This window comes from Cajanus cajan, chromosome 10 (genome assembly GCF_000230855.2).
Source record: "Cajanus cajan strain Asha chromosome 10, NIPB_CcT2T_4, whole genome shotgun sequence".
Taxonomy (NCBI): Eukaryota; Viridiplantae; Streptophyta; class Magnoliopsida; order Fabales; family Fabaceae; genus Cajanus; species Cajanus cajan.
The window spans coordinates 1,718,871-1,735,856 of record NC_138526.1 but is presented as its reverse complement, the minus strand read 5'-3'; the positions used below and the strand labels follow the sequence as shown (position 1 = coordinate 1,735,856).

At 33.0% G+C, this 16,986-nt stretch overlaps 2 protein-coding genes across 2 annotated transcripts; one reads left to right on the top strand and one right to left on the bottom strand.

The window, feature by feature from the left end:
- Positions 1-5,846: 5,846 nt before the first annotated feature.
- On the bottom strand, positions 5,847-7,973 carry LOC109794838 (pectinesterase-like). The gene is made up of 2 exons (XM_020354273.2): positions 6,979-7,973; positions 5,847-6,731 (listed from the first exon to the last, which is right to left on the bottom strand). The coding sequence occupies exons 1-2, from the start codon at positions 7,847-7,849 to the stop codon at positions 6,037-6,039; spliced, it is 1,566 nt and encodes a 521-aa protein (XP_020209862.2). The 5' UTR covers positions 7,850-7,973; the 3' UTR covers positions 5,847-6,036.
- Positions 7,974-15,687: 7,714 nt separating this feature from the next.
- LOC109818019 (pectinesterase inhibitor 4) lies at positions 15,688-16,765 on the top strand. Its single transcript, XM_020383399.3, has one exon. It carries the CDS (start codon positions 15,750-15,752, stop codon positions 16,431-16,433), a length of 684 nt encoding a protein of 227 aa, XP_020238988.1. The 5' UTR covers positions 15,688-15,749; the 3' UTR covers positions 16,434-16,765.
- The last annotated feature ends 221 nt before the right edge of the window (positions 16,766-16,986 follow it).

Sequence of the window (16,986 nt, the reverse complement as noted above, 5' to 3'; positions counted from 1 at the left end):
ATTAAATGTGAATTTTGTAAATTCAACCGTTAAATTGAAAATATTTTACTCTTAAATCATATATATATATAGACACACACACACACACACACACATATATATATATATATATATATACATGAGGGGAGCTATAATTACAATGGTATTAATTTTACTAAGTGTTACACCGCTCAATAACTTTATATTAAATGTGAATTTTGTAAATTTAACCGTTCAATTGAAAATCTTTTACTCTTAAATCATATATACAAAATGTTATATTAATCGAAGATGATTTTTTATAAAATAAAATTAAATCTGTCGAAAAATTTATATTTTTGATGAGAAAATTTTTGTAAGAAAAGTTATATTATTGATAGAATATTTCAGACAAATTTATATTTGTCGAAAATGTAAGAACTGGTTTTAAACTTGATATGAAAATATTATGATATAATTAGATAAGATTTTAAGTTAGTATTTTATTAATGGTTGATAATTAAAAAATAAAACATGGATAAATACATTATTTGAATTTTATATGTTTGATTTAAGATAACTTACAAAATAACTCTTGGTAAAGTTATTCCGCTCAATAACTCATGGTGTGTTGAATTTCATCGATCCAATTAATTGTTAAATTAAAAGTTATTAAATTTTACTAATAATTGATATAAAAAATTAATTAGTTTTGGAATAAATTATTTGCTAATTAACAATATAATTGAAATATTAATTATTTTAAATTATTTAACTAAAATCTTATTGACAATTTACTATATGATCTTAATATTTTTGTATAACTAATATCTGGTTTTAAATTTGATATGAAAATATTATATATAATTAGATAAGATTTTAAGTTAGTATTTTATTAATAGTTGATAATTAGAAAAAAAAAATAAGGATAAATACATTTTTTAAATTTTATATGTTTGATTTAAGGTAAATAAATATATTAAATTAATTAATAATTTATTTAAAATATTAAAATTTAATTTATAAGTATGTAATAAATAAATATTTATAATTTTATAAATTATATTATCATTATAAATTATAAAATTAAATAATTTAAATTATAATTTTAAATAAAAGTAAGTAGATGTTGATTATAAAAGTAAGTACATATAAATAAAGAATAATTAAATATATTATTATTATTATTATTATTATTGTTATTATTATTATTATTCGTAATATAAAATTATTATATATTATTATTATAGTACAAATATGAGATTGTATATTTGAGGATGACTTAAATGAATTAATTTGTACAAGTTATACTGACAACATACATAGACATTTCGGTAGCTTACTCATCAGAACTTCACAGTTAAGTGTGCTTGACCTGGAGTAGTACTGGGATGGGTGACCTTCTGGGAAGTCTCCCAGAAATTGCACAAGTAAGAATAAAACACGCTAAACAGTGAAATATTGTGAAATAGAACCCTTGAGAAGCCAAATATGAGAGTTGTTACATTAATAAATTTATTAAAATTAAAAAAAAATTATAATTTCCGACGGATTTTTCCGTCGGAAAATTTGACAGCAATTTCCGACAGATTTTTCCGTCAGAAATTTTGACAGCAATTTCCGACGGATTTTTTCGTCGGAAATTTCCGACAGAATTTTTGGACAGAATTTTCTGTCGGAAAATTCCGTCAGAAAAATTATTTCCGACGGATTTTTTTTTCCGACGCCACTTTTTCCGACGATTGAAATCCGTCGGAAATCCGTCGAAAAAAGCAAAATCCGTCGGAAATTTACCTATTTCCGTCGGAAATCAGCATTTTTCTTGTAGTGACTCTAGAACAAAGTTGAACAAGTTCATTCAAATCTCTATATGGTAAGAGTTCAACTTTGTCTCTTATTTCAAGGTTAAGCCGACTTTGGAATCTTGAGATGGTGGTCCTCTCTTCTTCCCTTATCCCAGCCCTCATCATGAGTAACTCCATAGATTGTCTATATTCTTCCACACTAGATGACCCTTGTTTCAATCTTTGTAGCTTGTCCATAAGCTCACGGTCATAGTATGGAGGAATATGCCTCCTTCTTAAGGCACTACGGAGCTCATTCCAATATTGAATTGGAGGCTCATGGTTTATTCTTCTATCTTTTTCTAAGGAGGTCCACGAATACATGGCATGCCCTTGGAAGCTAAGGGTTTCCAAAGAAACCTTTCTCTCTTCACTCACTCCATGGCAAGAAAATAGTTGTTCTACTTTCATTTCCCAATCCAAATAATTTTCAACATTGTCTTTGCCATGAAATGGGGGAAGAGTGATGTGGGGTTCCCTATTGGAAGACTCCGTATGTCTATGTTGCCTTGGGGGTCTTTGATAGTAATCATCATTGTGATGACTACTATAGAAGATATCACCTGGAGGTTGGGTATGATGTCATTCCTCCTCATGAACACTTGAATGTATTATATTCCCCTTTCCTCTTGAGGATTTAGGAGAAGTGACTCTTGGTTTTGAACCACTAGTCTCTCCTCCCACAACTAGCCTATTAAGCAACCTTTTTATTTCTTCATTATTTTTTTCAAATTCTCTTTCTTTTCTTCTCAACTCTTCCTCTTTTTTTATATTTTCCTCTTCTTTTTTTCTTAGGTACTCTTTTAGTTGCCTAAGTTCATCCCTAACACTAGACCTAGAACTACATGAATTATGACCATGGACACTAGAATGATCACTCATCTTTGATCCAAAAAGGGTTTTCATAAAATTGTTTTCAAAAAGGTTTGAAAAAGGTTTTTACAAAGAGTGAGTGATAAAAGATTTTCAAAAAAAAAGGTTTTCAAGATGCAAGATAGGTAGGAAAAGGCCTAAGTGTACAAAGTGAACTATCAAAGGGAGGTGGACTACTAGGAATCACTTAATAACCAAGCCTTATCAAGTAATAATCACTAAGCCTTTTCCACTTTTCTCACAAAATAATTTGGCACAACAATAAAGTGTGTGTGTGTGTGTGCATGTTCCCCCTAGTAGGCAAAAGCAAGCCTTCTAAACGGAATTGGAGACAAAGATAAAACCCTAAACAATTATACTACCAAAAGCTTTAAAACATATACTAGTCGAAGTCCTAGGTGAAGGTTTTCAAATCACCTTCAACTACACAAAACTAAACCAAAATTAAGAGGTTTAAAACTGGCCAATTACAAACCAAAATAAAGAAAGAAGGCCCAAATACAAGTGGCCCAAAAGAAATCAAGCAACAATTGAAAAAACAAGATTTTTAGGTATTCAAATCCTCCACTTGGGTTCCTTCACAATGAGCAAACTTTGTTAGTCCTCTCCAAGTATTTAACACTCCTTTTGTGTGGTGTAAATCCCTCCAAAGACTAGGTTTGGATTCGATTCACTCCTCCACTCAAATCCACCAAAGGTTTGCTAGTTTGCTAGATAGGTTCTTCACCTACATTCAAAATGAAACCAACCCAAAGAGCAAGAGTCCAAGAAATAAAAACTGAAAAAACATAATTAGGAAAGGCTAAACTCAGAGAGAATTGATTGAGACAAAAAAAAAAGAGGCCAAAGAAAAGACAAACTAAAATTAAGACACAATTAAAAAGGAAGCACACAAAAGTGTAATCCTAGAATGGCACTAGAATGAATTAGTGTTTAGTCCACTTGCTTAAGTCTTTTATATGATTCAGTCCAGCCACATTTAAAGTCTCAAAATAGGTTCAATAATGGTCTTAAGTCCAACTCCGAAAAGCATAGGTATTGGTCCAAGTCCACAAGTCTAGCAACAAGTCCTTTTTGGTCAATTCTTTTTTTGTTCTTTTTTTTTCTCTATTTTCACGTCAATTTTTTTTTTTTATACTTTGGGTCCAATTTCTTTTCTTTAATGTTCATCCCATTTGTTGCTTAGGTTTTGCACTTGTGGGTGGGAAGAAATTAGGTCAAATTTAGGAGAAGGAGAGGAGGACAAGTGGCGGTTTCTTAGAGGTGTTTAGGGTATCTTTTGAGTGGAATTAGATTTGTACTATCTAGTACAAGTTGTTTTGCACAAATTTTCCAGCACACCTCTTAGATTCTTTTAGGGTTTTTAAGCATCAAATATAGACCATAACAAGTGGAATGCAAGGAAAAAGTGGACAGCAATTTACATGCATGTGCAAGGAAGCATTTTACACATGGAAACTCAAAAATACAAGGAACATGTTAGGACTAAGAAGCATGCATGAATGACCCCTAGAAAGCTTCTATATGTCACGCCCACTTATGTTATGCATCATGGTATTTTTTGATTCATGCATTCATGCAAAGTGTTTGGCATACATGCATGGAATTTTTTTTTTGACAAAATATAGGAAACAAGACTTTGACAAAACTTAAAAGATTCAAAAAAAATCAAAAAGGCATGTTTATCATGTTCTTCATGTTCATATGAGACTCAACCTAAAAATAGGAAAGTATGGATATGACCTAGCAATGGAAACCTAAAATGTTCAAGGAAGGTTCACAAGGAACAAAATATGAACCACAAAGCATTCAGCCATACAAAGAAAGACAATAAAGAAGACAATGACCGAATGGAAAGAAAAGACAAGATGTTACCCTTGATGAACCTTGGCTCTAGATACCACTTGATGGAGACTCTCCTTCCATGGTTGTAAGTGATGTGTTGAAGGGAGTCACGTTGCCCATGATCTAGGCTCACCAAAGGTTAGGCAAAGGAAGGTTTAAGATGGGAAAAGGAAACTAGGCGTGATATGGTGAAGGGTGGCGGAAGTGTTTGGGTGCTCAAAGGTTGGCTCACTCCAAAGGTAGATGGAGGCCACTTTAGGTTTCTCACTCTCCAATGGTGGAGATAGGAGAAGGTTAGCCAAAGGTAACCTAGTGACTCAGGAAGGGATGTTGAGGCAAATAATGCTCACTCAATATCATATAATCCAAAGTATTTACAAGGTGCGGTACATTGGATATTTATAGGAGTGGGAGGCATCTAGGGTTGCATTTGGAGTATGCATGGCCGAAATTCACAAGACAAATGCACTCCAAATGAAATGCAAATTAACCCTAGATGCAACTTAGTGGCCAAGGATGGAATCTTTGGGTTTAGATTGGCTATATCTAGGTGCATGATAAGACCATGCAACCTTTGCCCTCCACTTGGGCCTAAGCCTTTCTAACACCAAAAATAGGTCCAAGAACACCCAAAAAATGTGTCACCTCCTAATTTTAAACCCTAGCCCAAAATTGAAATTCTAATCATCTAGAGCACCCCATAATACAAGGGTAAAATGAAAAATACAAAAGAAAATAAATTCTAAGTCCTAAATACCTCAAAATACAAGGGTAAAATTAGAAAATAAAATAAACCCTATACTAATAAGGCTTAGGGGAGAACAAATACTCTATGATCATGAGGAGAGTGTCCCTTGGTGTGTGAGCTCCCTCCTCCTCTTCAACTCTCCTAGCCATGGACCTAGTGATGGGGCCCACATGTGTCCTCAAGGATGGTCCTCCATCAATTACTTTCTTGAAACTCCTCCAATATTGTGTTTGCAAGTTCCCTTTGCATTTGTGACATCCTCATTTTTAGGGTTTTTGAATTCAATGCATCAATTATCAATACAATCAATTCTTTCTGGCGTACTACGGTCTATAAGGCTATTTATAATTTCTTTTTAAAACAAGCCAAGTTAATAAGCATTTAAGCGAACTAGACTTTTAAATTAGTCGAGACAGACCTTAAAAAAATGCATGTAATATTTAAACAGGTCAAACTTAAGTGGAATAAAAATTATGATATAGGTTAGACTCATGCTTTTCGTAGTCTAGCTCATGGCATGTTTTCACGCCTAATAAGCAAGGCTCCTAAAACAGTAAGGTTTAAGAATGATTGCGAATTTGTGGCATTTGTAATGTTCCAATCACCAATGTTGTTTCTCTTCAAATAATTTGTTACAACGCTATATGAATAATACGATATACACAATGTACAAAAGAATATTAATTGTATATGTTTTCAGAAAATATACAATATAACTAAAATCTAAATAAATAATTGAGGAAACAAGTGTAAGAAGGTAGCAACAGCTCAAAGACCGGAGGTAAATGGCACGGTTGTAGAAGTCAACCATGTTGGGCCAGCAAGGAGGCGCGTGACTGTAAACTGCGAAGCTTCTGTGGGGCTTGTAATGACATGAAAACCAGGCCATTTAACTCTGTTAGTTGTAGATGCTCCAGGACCATAGTTTTGGTACTCTCCATAATAAAGTGTGTCTTGAGCAAAATCAGAATCATCCCATGGAGACCATCCCAATGGGTTCACCAAGGTGTCCATGAAGGTTTTCATGATCACAACTCTAGAGTACTGTTGCCATGGCCTACCCAAGAAAGTGTTGTATTTGTCAGCAACAGGTCTAAGGTCAGGTGCGGCCCTTATTTGAGAATTATGAATCGAAATTCCAGTGTTTTGGAATGGGTCACCTCGTCCTTGGGCAGTGATCATATTGGCTTGGCCCTCTAAAGGCCTTCTGGCAAAAATGTAACAATTTTGGAACACTACTGCAGCATTGCCAAAGATGAAGTCAACAGTGCCGTAGATGTAGCATTGCCGGTAAAACTGGCGCTGTGCATGAGCCATCAGAGTGTCTTGGTACCCCATGATGCCACACCGGTAGAACACGGATAGGTCTGAGGCCGATCGGAGCGCCACCGCTTGACCCTTGTGCGGACCAGCGGTGTTTTGGAAGGTGATGTCCCTTGCAATGAAATGGAGGCCATCAATGCCTGAAATTCAACATATGCATGCTTAGAAAATATGAAAACTCTTGCGTACATTAAAAACAATGTTGGTTACATTTCTTTATGTGTAATTGGTGTTGTTTTTGGATCAGAATTAGAATTTTACTTCAGTAATATACAATTATATTTAATGTAGGTTTCATTTTACATATATTTTGGAGTAAAATTTTAATTCTAAATGGAGGAGAGCACTAACAAAGCATAAATAACTGTATCTAATTTCATGACTCACCAGCTGTTGCAGAGCTATAAGTTGTATAACCTGCTTGAACGCTTCTGGCACTCGTGATTACGGTGTTTCTCAACCCATCACCAACCAACATGATGTTATCATTGTGCACAGCAACCTCAATGTTCTCTCTATACACCCCTTTCTTCACATGTATCACAAACCTTCCCTTCACTTTCCTCTTTGCCGCAGCGTTCAGAGCGTCTTGCACACTCCTGAAATTCCCCGAACCATCTTTTGCCACCACAGCATCTGCCTTTATCGATGAAGACTGCAACAGTTTCCTCTCATGCCTCGAAAACCAACCTGGAAACTCACCATCTTCCTTCTCATGATCATCATGTTTCACCAAGTCCATGTTCACGGCCAAGCTGTTCCTTATCATCTCAGTAACATTGTTGCTCACAACAGGAACCTTGAAATCTTCAACACCAAGTTCATCACTTCCGGTTTGACACGTTTGGATGTTTGTGAGAGCAGTGCTGAGCCATGTTTGTGCATCAACTGCTGAACAGTCTTGCTTCACATGCCAGCATTCAAGGGTGCGGTTGAGGTGGAAGATGGTCTTTTCATACAGCTTCAAACAATCACCATGTACGGTCCTGTGGTTCTTTGTTGCCAAGTTGTTTCGGTCAGAGTCATGTGCTTCTTTTTGCATCATGATGGCTTGGTTTAGGGCCTCTTGAACGAGCATTCCCCGGAAGTTAGTCCTGTGCTTGATTGTGAAATGGTGGCTCTTCATTTGAGTGGTAATGTAGTGTTTGCATGGCTCCGGGTGTGGGGTTAGGTTGCACCACCAATCTATGTTGCTCGATGAACCTGTGGCTATTGAGAAAATGGAACATAACAGCAATAACAGTGTGAGGCTTTCCATTTCTAGCTGGTACTCGAGAATAACAATATATAATTAAGAAGCAATGATGAGATCAGTGTTGAATCTTGAACTTGCACTTGCACCACAAATATGTATAACCTTTGATGTTTTTGGTTTGTACGTAATTAATGGTTTTGGTTTTGGTTGATGAGAGGTCCTAACATATATATATATATATATATATATATATATATATATATACTTCTTAGGTGGATGGATATATGTGGAGTGTGGAGCGGGCAAACGTGTGGGCAGATTATGAATTGAAAATGATATTAATGAAGAATGACACAGATACAAACTGTGAATGCAATTGCAAGGGAGGAAAATCTTATTAGGTATAAAAACAAATATTAGTTTTTGATTAGGGCTTGCTTAACATCTCATAGTGGATACAAGTCTAATTGTAATCGCAAGAAAAATAAGTGTCTTGTGATCTTGACAGAGCGACATCCTCTGAAGATTACTTATTAATGTACTCGTGACGGCTATGACATTAGAAACACACAAATTAAGTATGATTTAGAGGGTAATATGGTTGAGTTGGCCTCAAGTTGTATGCTATATATCCACATGCATGTAGGATGCGGCGAAAGAATATTGAATACATTATCCTTTCTTCAGTGGACTTCTTCAAGCACAGAGGAAGGAGTAGTTTCTTTGAACGTAGTAATGATTTTCACTTTTTTGGGCTTGTACTCGTATGCGTTATGTTCAAGCATATAGTGTATCAGAAATATTTTAAGGGCACGTACGTAACCCATGTGCAGTAGTTTCAGGAATAAGCAAAATATATATGCAGGAAAAATTCGAGCAATTTATAGCCAACATATATGCTGATGTATTAACGCGTTCGTGCATGGATATAACTTGTTTTCATTTAAAATATTAAAATCATATTAGTTGGTAGCTTAATTTTTTTGGTAATAAAAGATGACATTTCCAAAATTACCGGACATGATAACATGTTAAAGATTCTCATATAAAACAACAGTATTCACTTAGTAGTTATATGAAGTTTAGTGGTGTTTAATTTGAATCAAAATTTTGTTTCTTGAATTAAAGTTAGTACAAACTCATCAAAAAAATCTCTTTGAATATATATATATGCATCAAAATAAAATTTTAAAGTGTACAGATAATAACTTAATTTAATTTCATGTTTTACAACGTACCGATATATATATAGTGATAGAAAGCTTGATTTAATTAATTAATACTTTGAAAATTTATGATACGAGCAACAATTGGCATAAACGGTTAAAACTTATTAATAGTATTACGGGAGTTATACGACTAGGTCTCCAACATTTTAATAATGAAATAACATTAATTATAATTATAATGCAGTGAACCTATAAACAAATTAGGGTACATTCACAACGTAAATATAGCTGTATATTATTATCTAATCATATAATTAATATAGTAAAATTGATCACTTTTATATTTAGATTTACTTGTGTAATAATTATTTTAAAAATTATATTTAAATAACTTTTATTAATTGACCCTGTGTACGTAAATTATTTTACATAACAAAGTTTCAAATAGTAGAGTGATACCATTTATATGTAAGCACTATCGATAATTGAAGAGGATCGCCTGAAGTTTAATTTTAGATTATGATCATTTATTTTTTTTTCTTAGGAGTCTAAATATTAATTGTAGTGTGCTATACTCCATCATAGATAAGTTGTTGGGTGTGTGCTTGAAGAAAGAAAGCTTATTTATCTTAAAAAAATAACTAAGTGTTAATTAAATTCTCAAATTGTTGCATTTTATTATGCTTTTAATTAAATGTTATTTTACCTTTTTTATGATCACATTCTTTGACAAATTTCACTTCTTTTAGGTATAAGTGTGTAACAAACATGTAAAGAAGATGCAAAAGAAGGAGTGAGTGTACAAATATGGGCCAAAATAGACGAAGAATGCAGCTGAAATATCATGCATGGTTGGTTGTGCTTAGCTGAAGCATGGTTGTGCTAGAATGAATTGTGGTTTAATTTTTATAGAATTTTTTTGGTATGACTTAAATTAATTTTTAACTTATTTTTTTAATTTTTATTTATATTTCCTATTATTGCTTATAGATAAGTCAGTCCAAATAAAATCTTAAGTTATTTCGAAATGATCCTTGCATGAGAATAATGTTGATTGACAATTAATTAAAAGTTCAATATATTAAATTAACAATAGAAGACAACAAATTTGTAGCACAGTAATTTAAATGCATGTTATCTTAAATTTATAATTAGTTTTATGCATGTACAAAAGAATTCATATTCTTATAATATATCCAATTGCAGTCCCTCAATGCAACAACCTCGGCATGATTCTGCTACACTTCCTTTGTGCTCTTTGTAATGTCTCCCTTTTTTCTAAATCGGTTGCCACATGTATATGAGTGGTCTCACCACATATTTCCTACTTCATAACAAAATATAGCAATCTTATAGAAATAATCCTAGATAATAACATTAAAGGCTTTCGGGATAAATCACAAAAGTTGCTAACAAACATAGGTCATCTACAACCACCTCCTCTAAGGTACACTGCTATGTTGCGCACACTCCATCTCATTAATGTCTGAGTTAACAAGATGTCTTCATACATTTTTTAAATAACTTTCTTCCTACAAAAGGATATTTAAGTTATTATGCTATGTTATTGATTTTTTTATTAAGTTATTTTTCCCCATCAACAAGAACAATCATCAATGAGTAGATCAAACTATATTTGACAAATCTTCTATGGGAAGGACCATGCTTCATGTTACGATAATTATATGTCATGATTACTTTAAGTGAAATTTAGTAAGCATAGCAAAAAGTTATTGTGAAAATGTATGACAAGAAATATTACATTGTTCTTGCTGTTATTATGGAATTAACTAGTAGATCGAATATTGCAAAGACATATGACTCATTATCTTTTATTGTACGTAGTATTCATCAAATTTTGTTATTTTACATTTTTTTCTATTGATTATTTGTTTTATCAATTTATTTTAGATATTGATTATTTGTTTTATCAATTTATTTGTTTATTTAAATTTTTACTAATATACGTGTACCTGTCTGAGGGTACACTAGTAATCTTCATGTAGTCTGAAGGCCGAACGAAAACTCCGATCGAATATTCTGGTGGGAGAGGTACCTGCAAAAGGCACTGTGACGCTCAAGTCAGGACAAACACGAATATCGATAGTAATAAAATGAACAGTAACCATACCTCATTTTGTGTGACTTATTTATACTAGTTATAATGGGCCCTACGTGTGGTGGGCCTCCTCTGACATTTACCAAATTAGGCAATACGATGCTCAATGACTAATTATGCCTTAATCATGTGTTTGTCCTTGTTACTCATGATCAATCATTGTTCTATTCACGGTATTAAGCTTTCTCGGCTATTGGCCGAGTCGAGAAGTGTGGAGTGACCTAAACGTGAAAGTCTTGTACAAGGTCGTGCCTTCGGATCTCAGCCCCTGACCGAGCCAAGACGTTCTTGTTATTAATTCGGTTAGGTTACTAGCACGGTCGGGGTCATCACGTCTTGTACGCAAGGGGCCTTGCAGCTTTGGCCATCTCGGCCGCCGAAGCGTCCGAGAGCTGTGGTTCAACAAGTGATATAGAAGTCCTCTTGTGTTTCGGTTGGCTAACATGTCCGAGATCATTGTGCCTTGATAATGCGACCTGTCTCGGTCATCTCGATGGTCGAGATGGTGTGTCACGTGCCATGTCACGTGGTTGACTTGTTCCTCTCAATACACAAGCCCCCTAGCTTTGAGGAACGAAGCGACGTAGAGGGTAGTTGTGTCGTTTCGAACATAACGGTTGGGCATTAAAGGTGAAGAATTTGAAGAGTTGTCTTTTTTGGACCGTTGGATCAGTTTGATCCAATGGTTCCTAGAGATGCGTCGTTTGGTATTCTCGTCCCATGAAGTAGTATAAATAGGTGTGTGGTAGGGACTAATGTGCTCACAAGTTATTCAACTAATCCGAGCCGAGACCGAGATCAAGTTTGCATCCGCGATCGAGACTGAGATAGTCAACCGAGACCAAGAGCAGGTTTTTACAAAGGTACGTGAGTTATACCATGGCAAACATCAGAGGGATGGGAATGCCGAAGTGGTACGGGTTAGTTCTTCTGGGGAAACGAGTGTGGCTTCCTCGTCCGAGACACGGTTGGGATCATCCTCTAAAAGTTCTAGTGATTCTACGTCGGCCTCGAACAAATACAGTTAGGTCATCATCTCGACAGTTCCCCCTATTAGTATTTCAGGCTATGAATGGGTGCATGGAGAGGTTGGTAGTGTATATTTGCGTTATACCAATAGGAATTTCATAGCCTTGTTGGTGTCTGCCGAGAAATTCGTGAATTTCTGATCTGGCGAAGAGCCGTCTCCTATATTCTTTCAGTCGAGCCGAAATGACGGAGGGACGAATCCTGACTTTGTATTTTTGGACCAAGGAACTTGTAAATATCAGTTCTTTTATGTATATGATTACCTGTTTCGAGATCTATGAGTGACCCTCTCGTTTGATGAGTTCTTTACAGGCGTGCTTCGGCTCCTAAACATGGCACCAATGCAACTTCATCCCAATAGTTAGACCGCTATGCAGGCGTTTCGGCAGTTGTGTCAATTTCTCACCATGAAGCCGACACCTCTTCTCTTCCTATTTTTTATTCATCGCGACCAACTGATAAGGCGAAGTAGCTTTCCTTGTTTCGGACGGCCGACTGTTTATTGGAGTCGTACACCTCTTCATATAAGAGGTTTAAAGTAATAGTTAGGTGTTTCATTTAAAATTTGAATTTCAAATGTGATACTTTTTACCTTTATTTGAAGTTATTAAAGTACAATATTTTCTTATAATTATACATGCAGGATAGAGAGTGTTACAATGATATTAATGGTTGCCCATGCTATTTTTTTTCATTAGATTTTTTTTTAGTATTTTACACTTTATTTATAAGTTTCTTTTGAATTATATAATTCTTCACATTTTAAAATGTTCAATTTGGTGTCACCATCTTTTTTGTCCATGGACATAATTCACGTAATGTCTCAAGTTGGTAACTAAGGACTAATTTGTGCTTGCATGACTTCCACTGGCCCAAGCATTATTTTAACACAGACAAAAATGAAATTTCAAAGCACCAAGTCGACTTTTGATGTCCTGAGACATGCCTTACAAGTGGAACTAAATTTGAATGAAAATGGAACATTAAAATTTTTTTTAAAATTAAAAGATCAAATTAAACTTTTTAAAAATAATGAAATTAAATTAAATCCTAAAAATAAATAGAGGTACTAAAAATTTAATTTAACCAAACAATAATTATCAAATAAAATAAAATCACCCCAAACATTTCCTAAATTTCTTAATTATCTTTGAACTTGAATGCCAATGACTAATGACTAATGACAACAATGTAAAATTTCTCTTGTGGACTTTTGTTGCTCACACTCAATTTGATAAATAAAGCAGTGTTACATCAAACTAGAAATTATTAAACTTTGTCTAATCATCAATAAAACATTATTGTTTGGTATAAGGACAAACAAGTCATTGTTCTCCTTTCTTGATAGTCTTGGAGATGTCACCTCCATCTAACATTTTACTCATTAAAAAAAATGACAACAATGTAAATAAGAATTGAGGGGGAAAAAAAAAAGACACTACTTCAAAGTGGGACGCATGTGTCAATTAGCAGCAAGCATATTGACTTTCTTTTTTAAATATATTCAGTACCTTGGTATATATATATTATAACCTTAGCTGACAAAGCTAATTAGGCTAAGTCATAGGTAAGGTTTTATATTTTTAAACAAATTTATTATTGTAGCCCGATCACGAACACTTAAATTGTTGATATACAACAAAAATACTATTTTACTCAAACCTTTTGAATGTATTGTCATTTCGTTTTGCGTTGAATTTTAAATTGTTGTATATTTTTTAAGGTAATCCCAGCTTTTAAATTTCGCATATATATGTAATTATCATTTTAGACTGAATTATTTAGTTTTTTCAATGAAATTAAAAAATAGTTGACATAGAAGTCGCAAGGCACAACATATTTTCAACCATACATATAGCCTCTTTGTTGACAAAATTATTATTTATCACTATAAATTTGGGATCCCAATTGTCATTTCCTTTCTTTATGCAGCGTTTCACGCATGCGAACGTGAAATGCCTGCACGTTCATTGAGGTTAATAAATCAGATTCAGATTATAGACTTTTTTGTTTAAATCAGATTATAGACTTTTGAAGCTCTGAATTTGATACGTGTCGTGTAAATAATGGAAGCTTATTTGTTTTTTTTCCCTCGATATCTTGCCAGTTGGCGATATATATCTCTTCAACTCAATAGGGGAGTTATGATGTAGTATAATATTTGCAGAATGTAACAAAGTAATGACTCTACTAATATCTAAAATATAAGAAATTATTACAACAAATAATACCTAATTCATTAATATCAATAAACATTATTAACTTATTTAGTTTTAATTAATAATATTACAATTTAAAATTTTTTTTAAAAAGACTCAAAGAATTAAATAGTATCAATGATAATTATATTTAATAATATTAGTTATAAATCAAGGAATATTTTTTTTTATTAATGAATAATGGTCTAATAAATATAACTAATTTCACAAAAAATGAATAAGCTACTCCTTAAAAGACTTATAAAATTATCAATTAATACACTTAAACGTATACCTATGTTTATTATAAATAGGAGTATGTTTAGTAGACATTGGACTAAATTTTAAACTATTTTGAGGAACTTATAAGTTACTTTGATTAAAAAAGAAAATATTGGTACATAAAATTACTTAATAGCTTATAGTTAGGTCACTTGAAGTAACTTGTGAAAATAAACTAGCTTATATATAGACTACAAGGTTTTTTTTTTCGTTTTTAATTACCTACATTAATTTATAACTAAACATGTCTCAACTAACTAATTATTTGAAGAAAAAAAATATCTCAAATAACTAAACATGTTTTTTCATGTCATTTTATTTTTATTCACTAATTTTATTAAACACTTTTGATTCTATCGATTAACTTATAAGTTTTCATGTTTTCTACTCTCAACTTAAAGTTTATAACCTTTCATATATGCATCCAATAAATTTTATCAAATATGCATCCTAAGATCAAAATAATAGTCTCGTTTGTTTCTTATATATACAAGAACAAGATAATATTAAGGATTGTATTTTATTTAAATATTATAGTTACTTTGTTTTGTTATTTAAGGAAGTATCCTTTCACATTGGGTCATACATAAAGTAATACTTCTAATTGCAACTCTATACCGAAATTAAATGTCGAACCCTAATTCTTAATTAAGAAACATAAATACTGAAATTTTTTAGTTAAAAACTTTTGATAAATATATTTTGTTTCTAAAATTATATAACAAATTTTACGATAGAAAAGTCGAAACTAAATTACCTTATAAAATATTATCGTATGTGATAAGTTTATTTATTTTTATAATAATTATTTTAATAGATGTTAAGAGTTTAATAACCGTGTACAAAATGTCTAAAACTGTTTTACATTAACTAACTACGTGGTATGATATATACAATTTTTAAATAATTTTTTGAAGTTAAGAAATTTATTATACATAACAAACATTTTTATTAGATGACCGTAAAACTTCTTATATTATTGATACATAAACTATTTTATCAATTTTTAATTAGTTGACTAAGAAATATTTTTAGAAAATTTCAATTTTACGAGGGAGGGACGTGGCTTATAATATTCACGGAGTACTACACCTATAAATCATGAAAACCAAAGTCTAGGAACATTAAAAGCATAGAAGAAGATTGAAGTATCTGAGATCTCTAAAATGGAAGCTAACCCTTTGAAACTAGCTTTCCACCAAGTTCTCACAATTGTTGCATTCATCCTTCTAGCCAAATCCAACATCAGTTCATCTTGCGATTACAATTCTACCACCCCCACAAATTCCACTCAAACCAACACTGATTACACTCCCTCCTATTACGGCAACACAACCATTCCATCAAATTACACTCAAACCTTCAGAAACTACATCATAACCTCTTGCAATTCAACAACATATCCAACAGTATGCTACAGCTCCTTATCCCCCTATGCTTCAGAAATTGAAGCAGATCCTCTGAGGCTATGCAACGTGTCTCTCTCCCTTGCCTTAGAGGCAGCAAATAGAGCATCGTCCGCCATATCAAAGATTCTGAGCACCAACAATTTCCCAGGAATTGCTGAACAAGTGGTGCAAGATTGCCTTGGCAATGTCAAAGATTCCATTGGTGAACTCAAAGATTCCCTTGATGCCATGGGACATTTGGATGGTGTTGATAAAGAGTTTCAGATTAGCAACATAAAGACATGGGTGAGTGCTTCAATCACCAATGATCAAACGTGCTCAGATGGGTTTGATGAGATGAACGTTGATGCCACTTTGAGGGGAAAAATCAGAAAGATTATTTTGGATGTGGCAAGGAAGACTAGCAATGCTTTGTATTTCATCAACAACAACATATACTAATGAAAAAGTGGCTTTTCTTTCTTTCTTTCTTTCTTTCGTATTTTAAATTTTCCGAAAGGGTTTTCTTTTGGCTTTGGTATGTAATTGATGCGTTGATTGTATTTTGTGATCAAGTTACTTTAAAATTTAATTTATGTGCTCAATGTATGGTCATTTTCCTCTGAATCATGCATTAAGCTTGGGGCAGATCCTATATGTTGTACGAAGAAAGGAACGTTGAAGTGAGTTGAAAACCATGCATTAATCATGAAATTATGTGCTCAATGTATGGTATATTTTTCCTTTGAATCAGGAATGTTGGAAATTAATGGCAATATAATTATATTCAGTTATAGTCCAGATTTAATAGATTTTGTAACCTTTTGATAAAGTCAACGTATGATCACATTCTTCTTTGTCTGACATTGAAGCAAAGAAGAAAGCCTCTAAAGCGAAATAACCGGACAATGGAGTCCTATAGTTTTAGTAGAAGCATGGTCATATGACTACAGAGCCATGTTCAAAATTTTGAACATCATTTCGTTAGCGATTTTTCACTTAAATAGCTAACAAA

Bases quoted from the DNA above. Each gene is read 5' to 3' on its own strand.
- LOC109794838 (XM_020354273.2), bottom strand. From the start codon at position 7,849: ATGGAAAGCCTCACACTGTTATTGCTGTTATGTTCCATTTTCTCAATA. The intron at 6,732-6,978 runs GTGAGTCATGAA...GTTGAATTTCAG, and splicing joins TTATAGCTCTGCAACAGCTG to GCATTGATGGCCTCCATTTC.
- LOC109818019 (XM_020383399.3), top strand. From the start codon at position 15,750: ATGGAAGCTAACCCTTTGAAACTAGCTTTCCACCAAGTTCTCACAATT.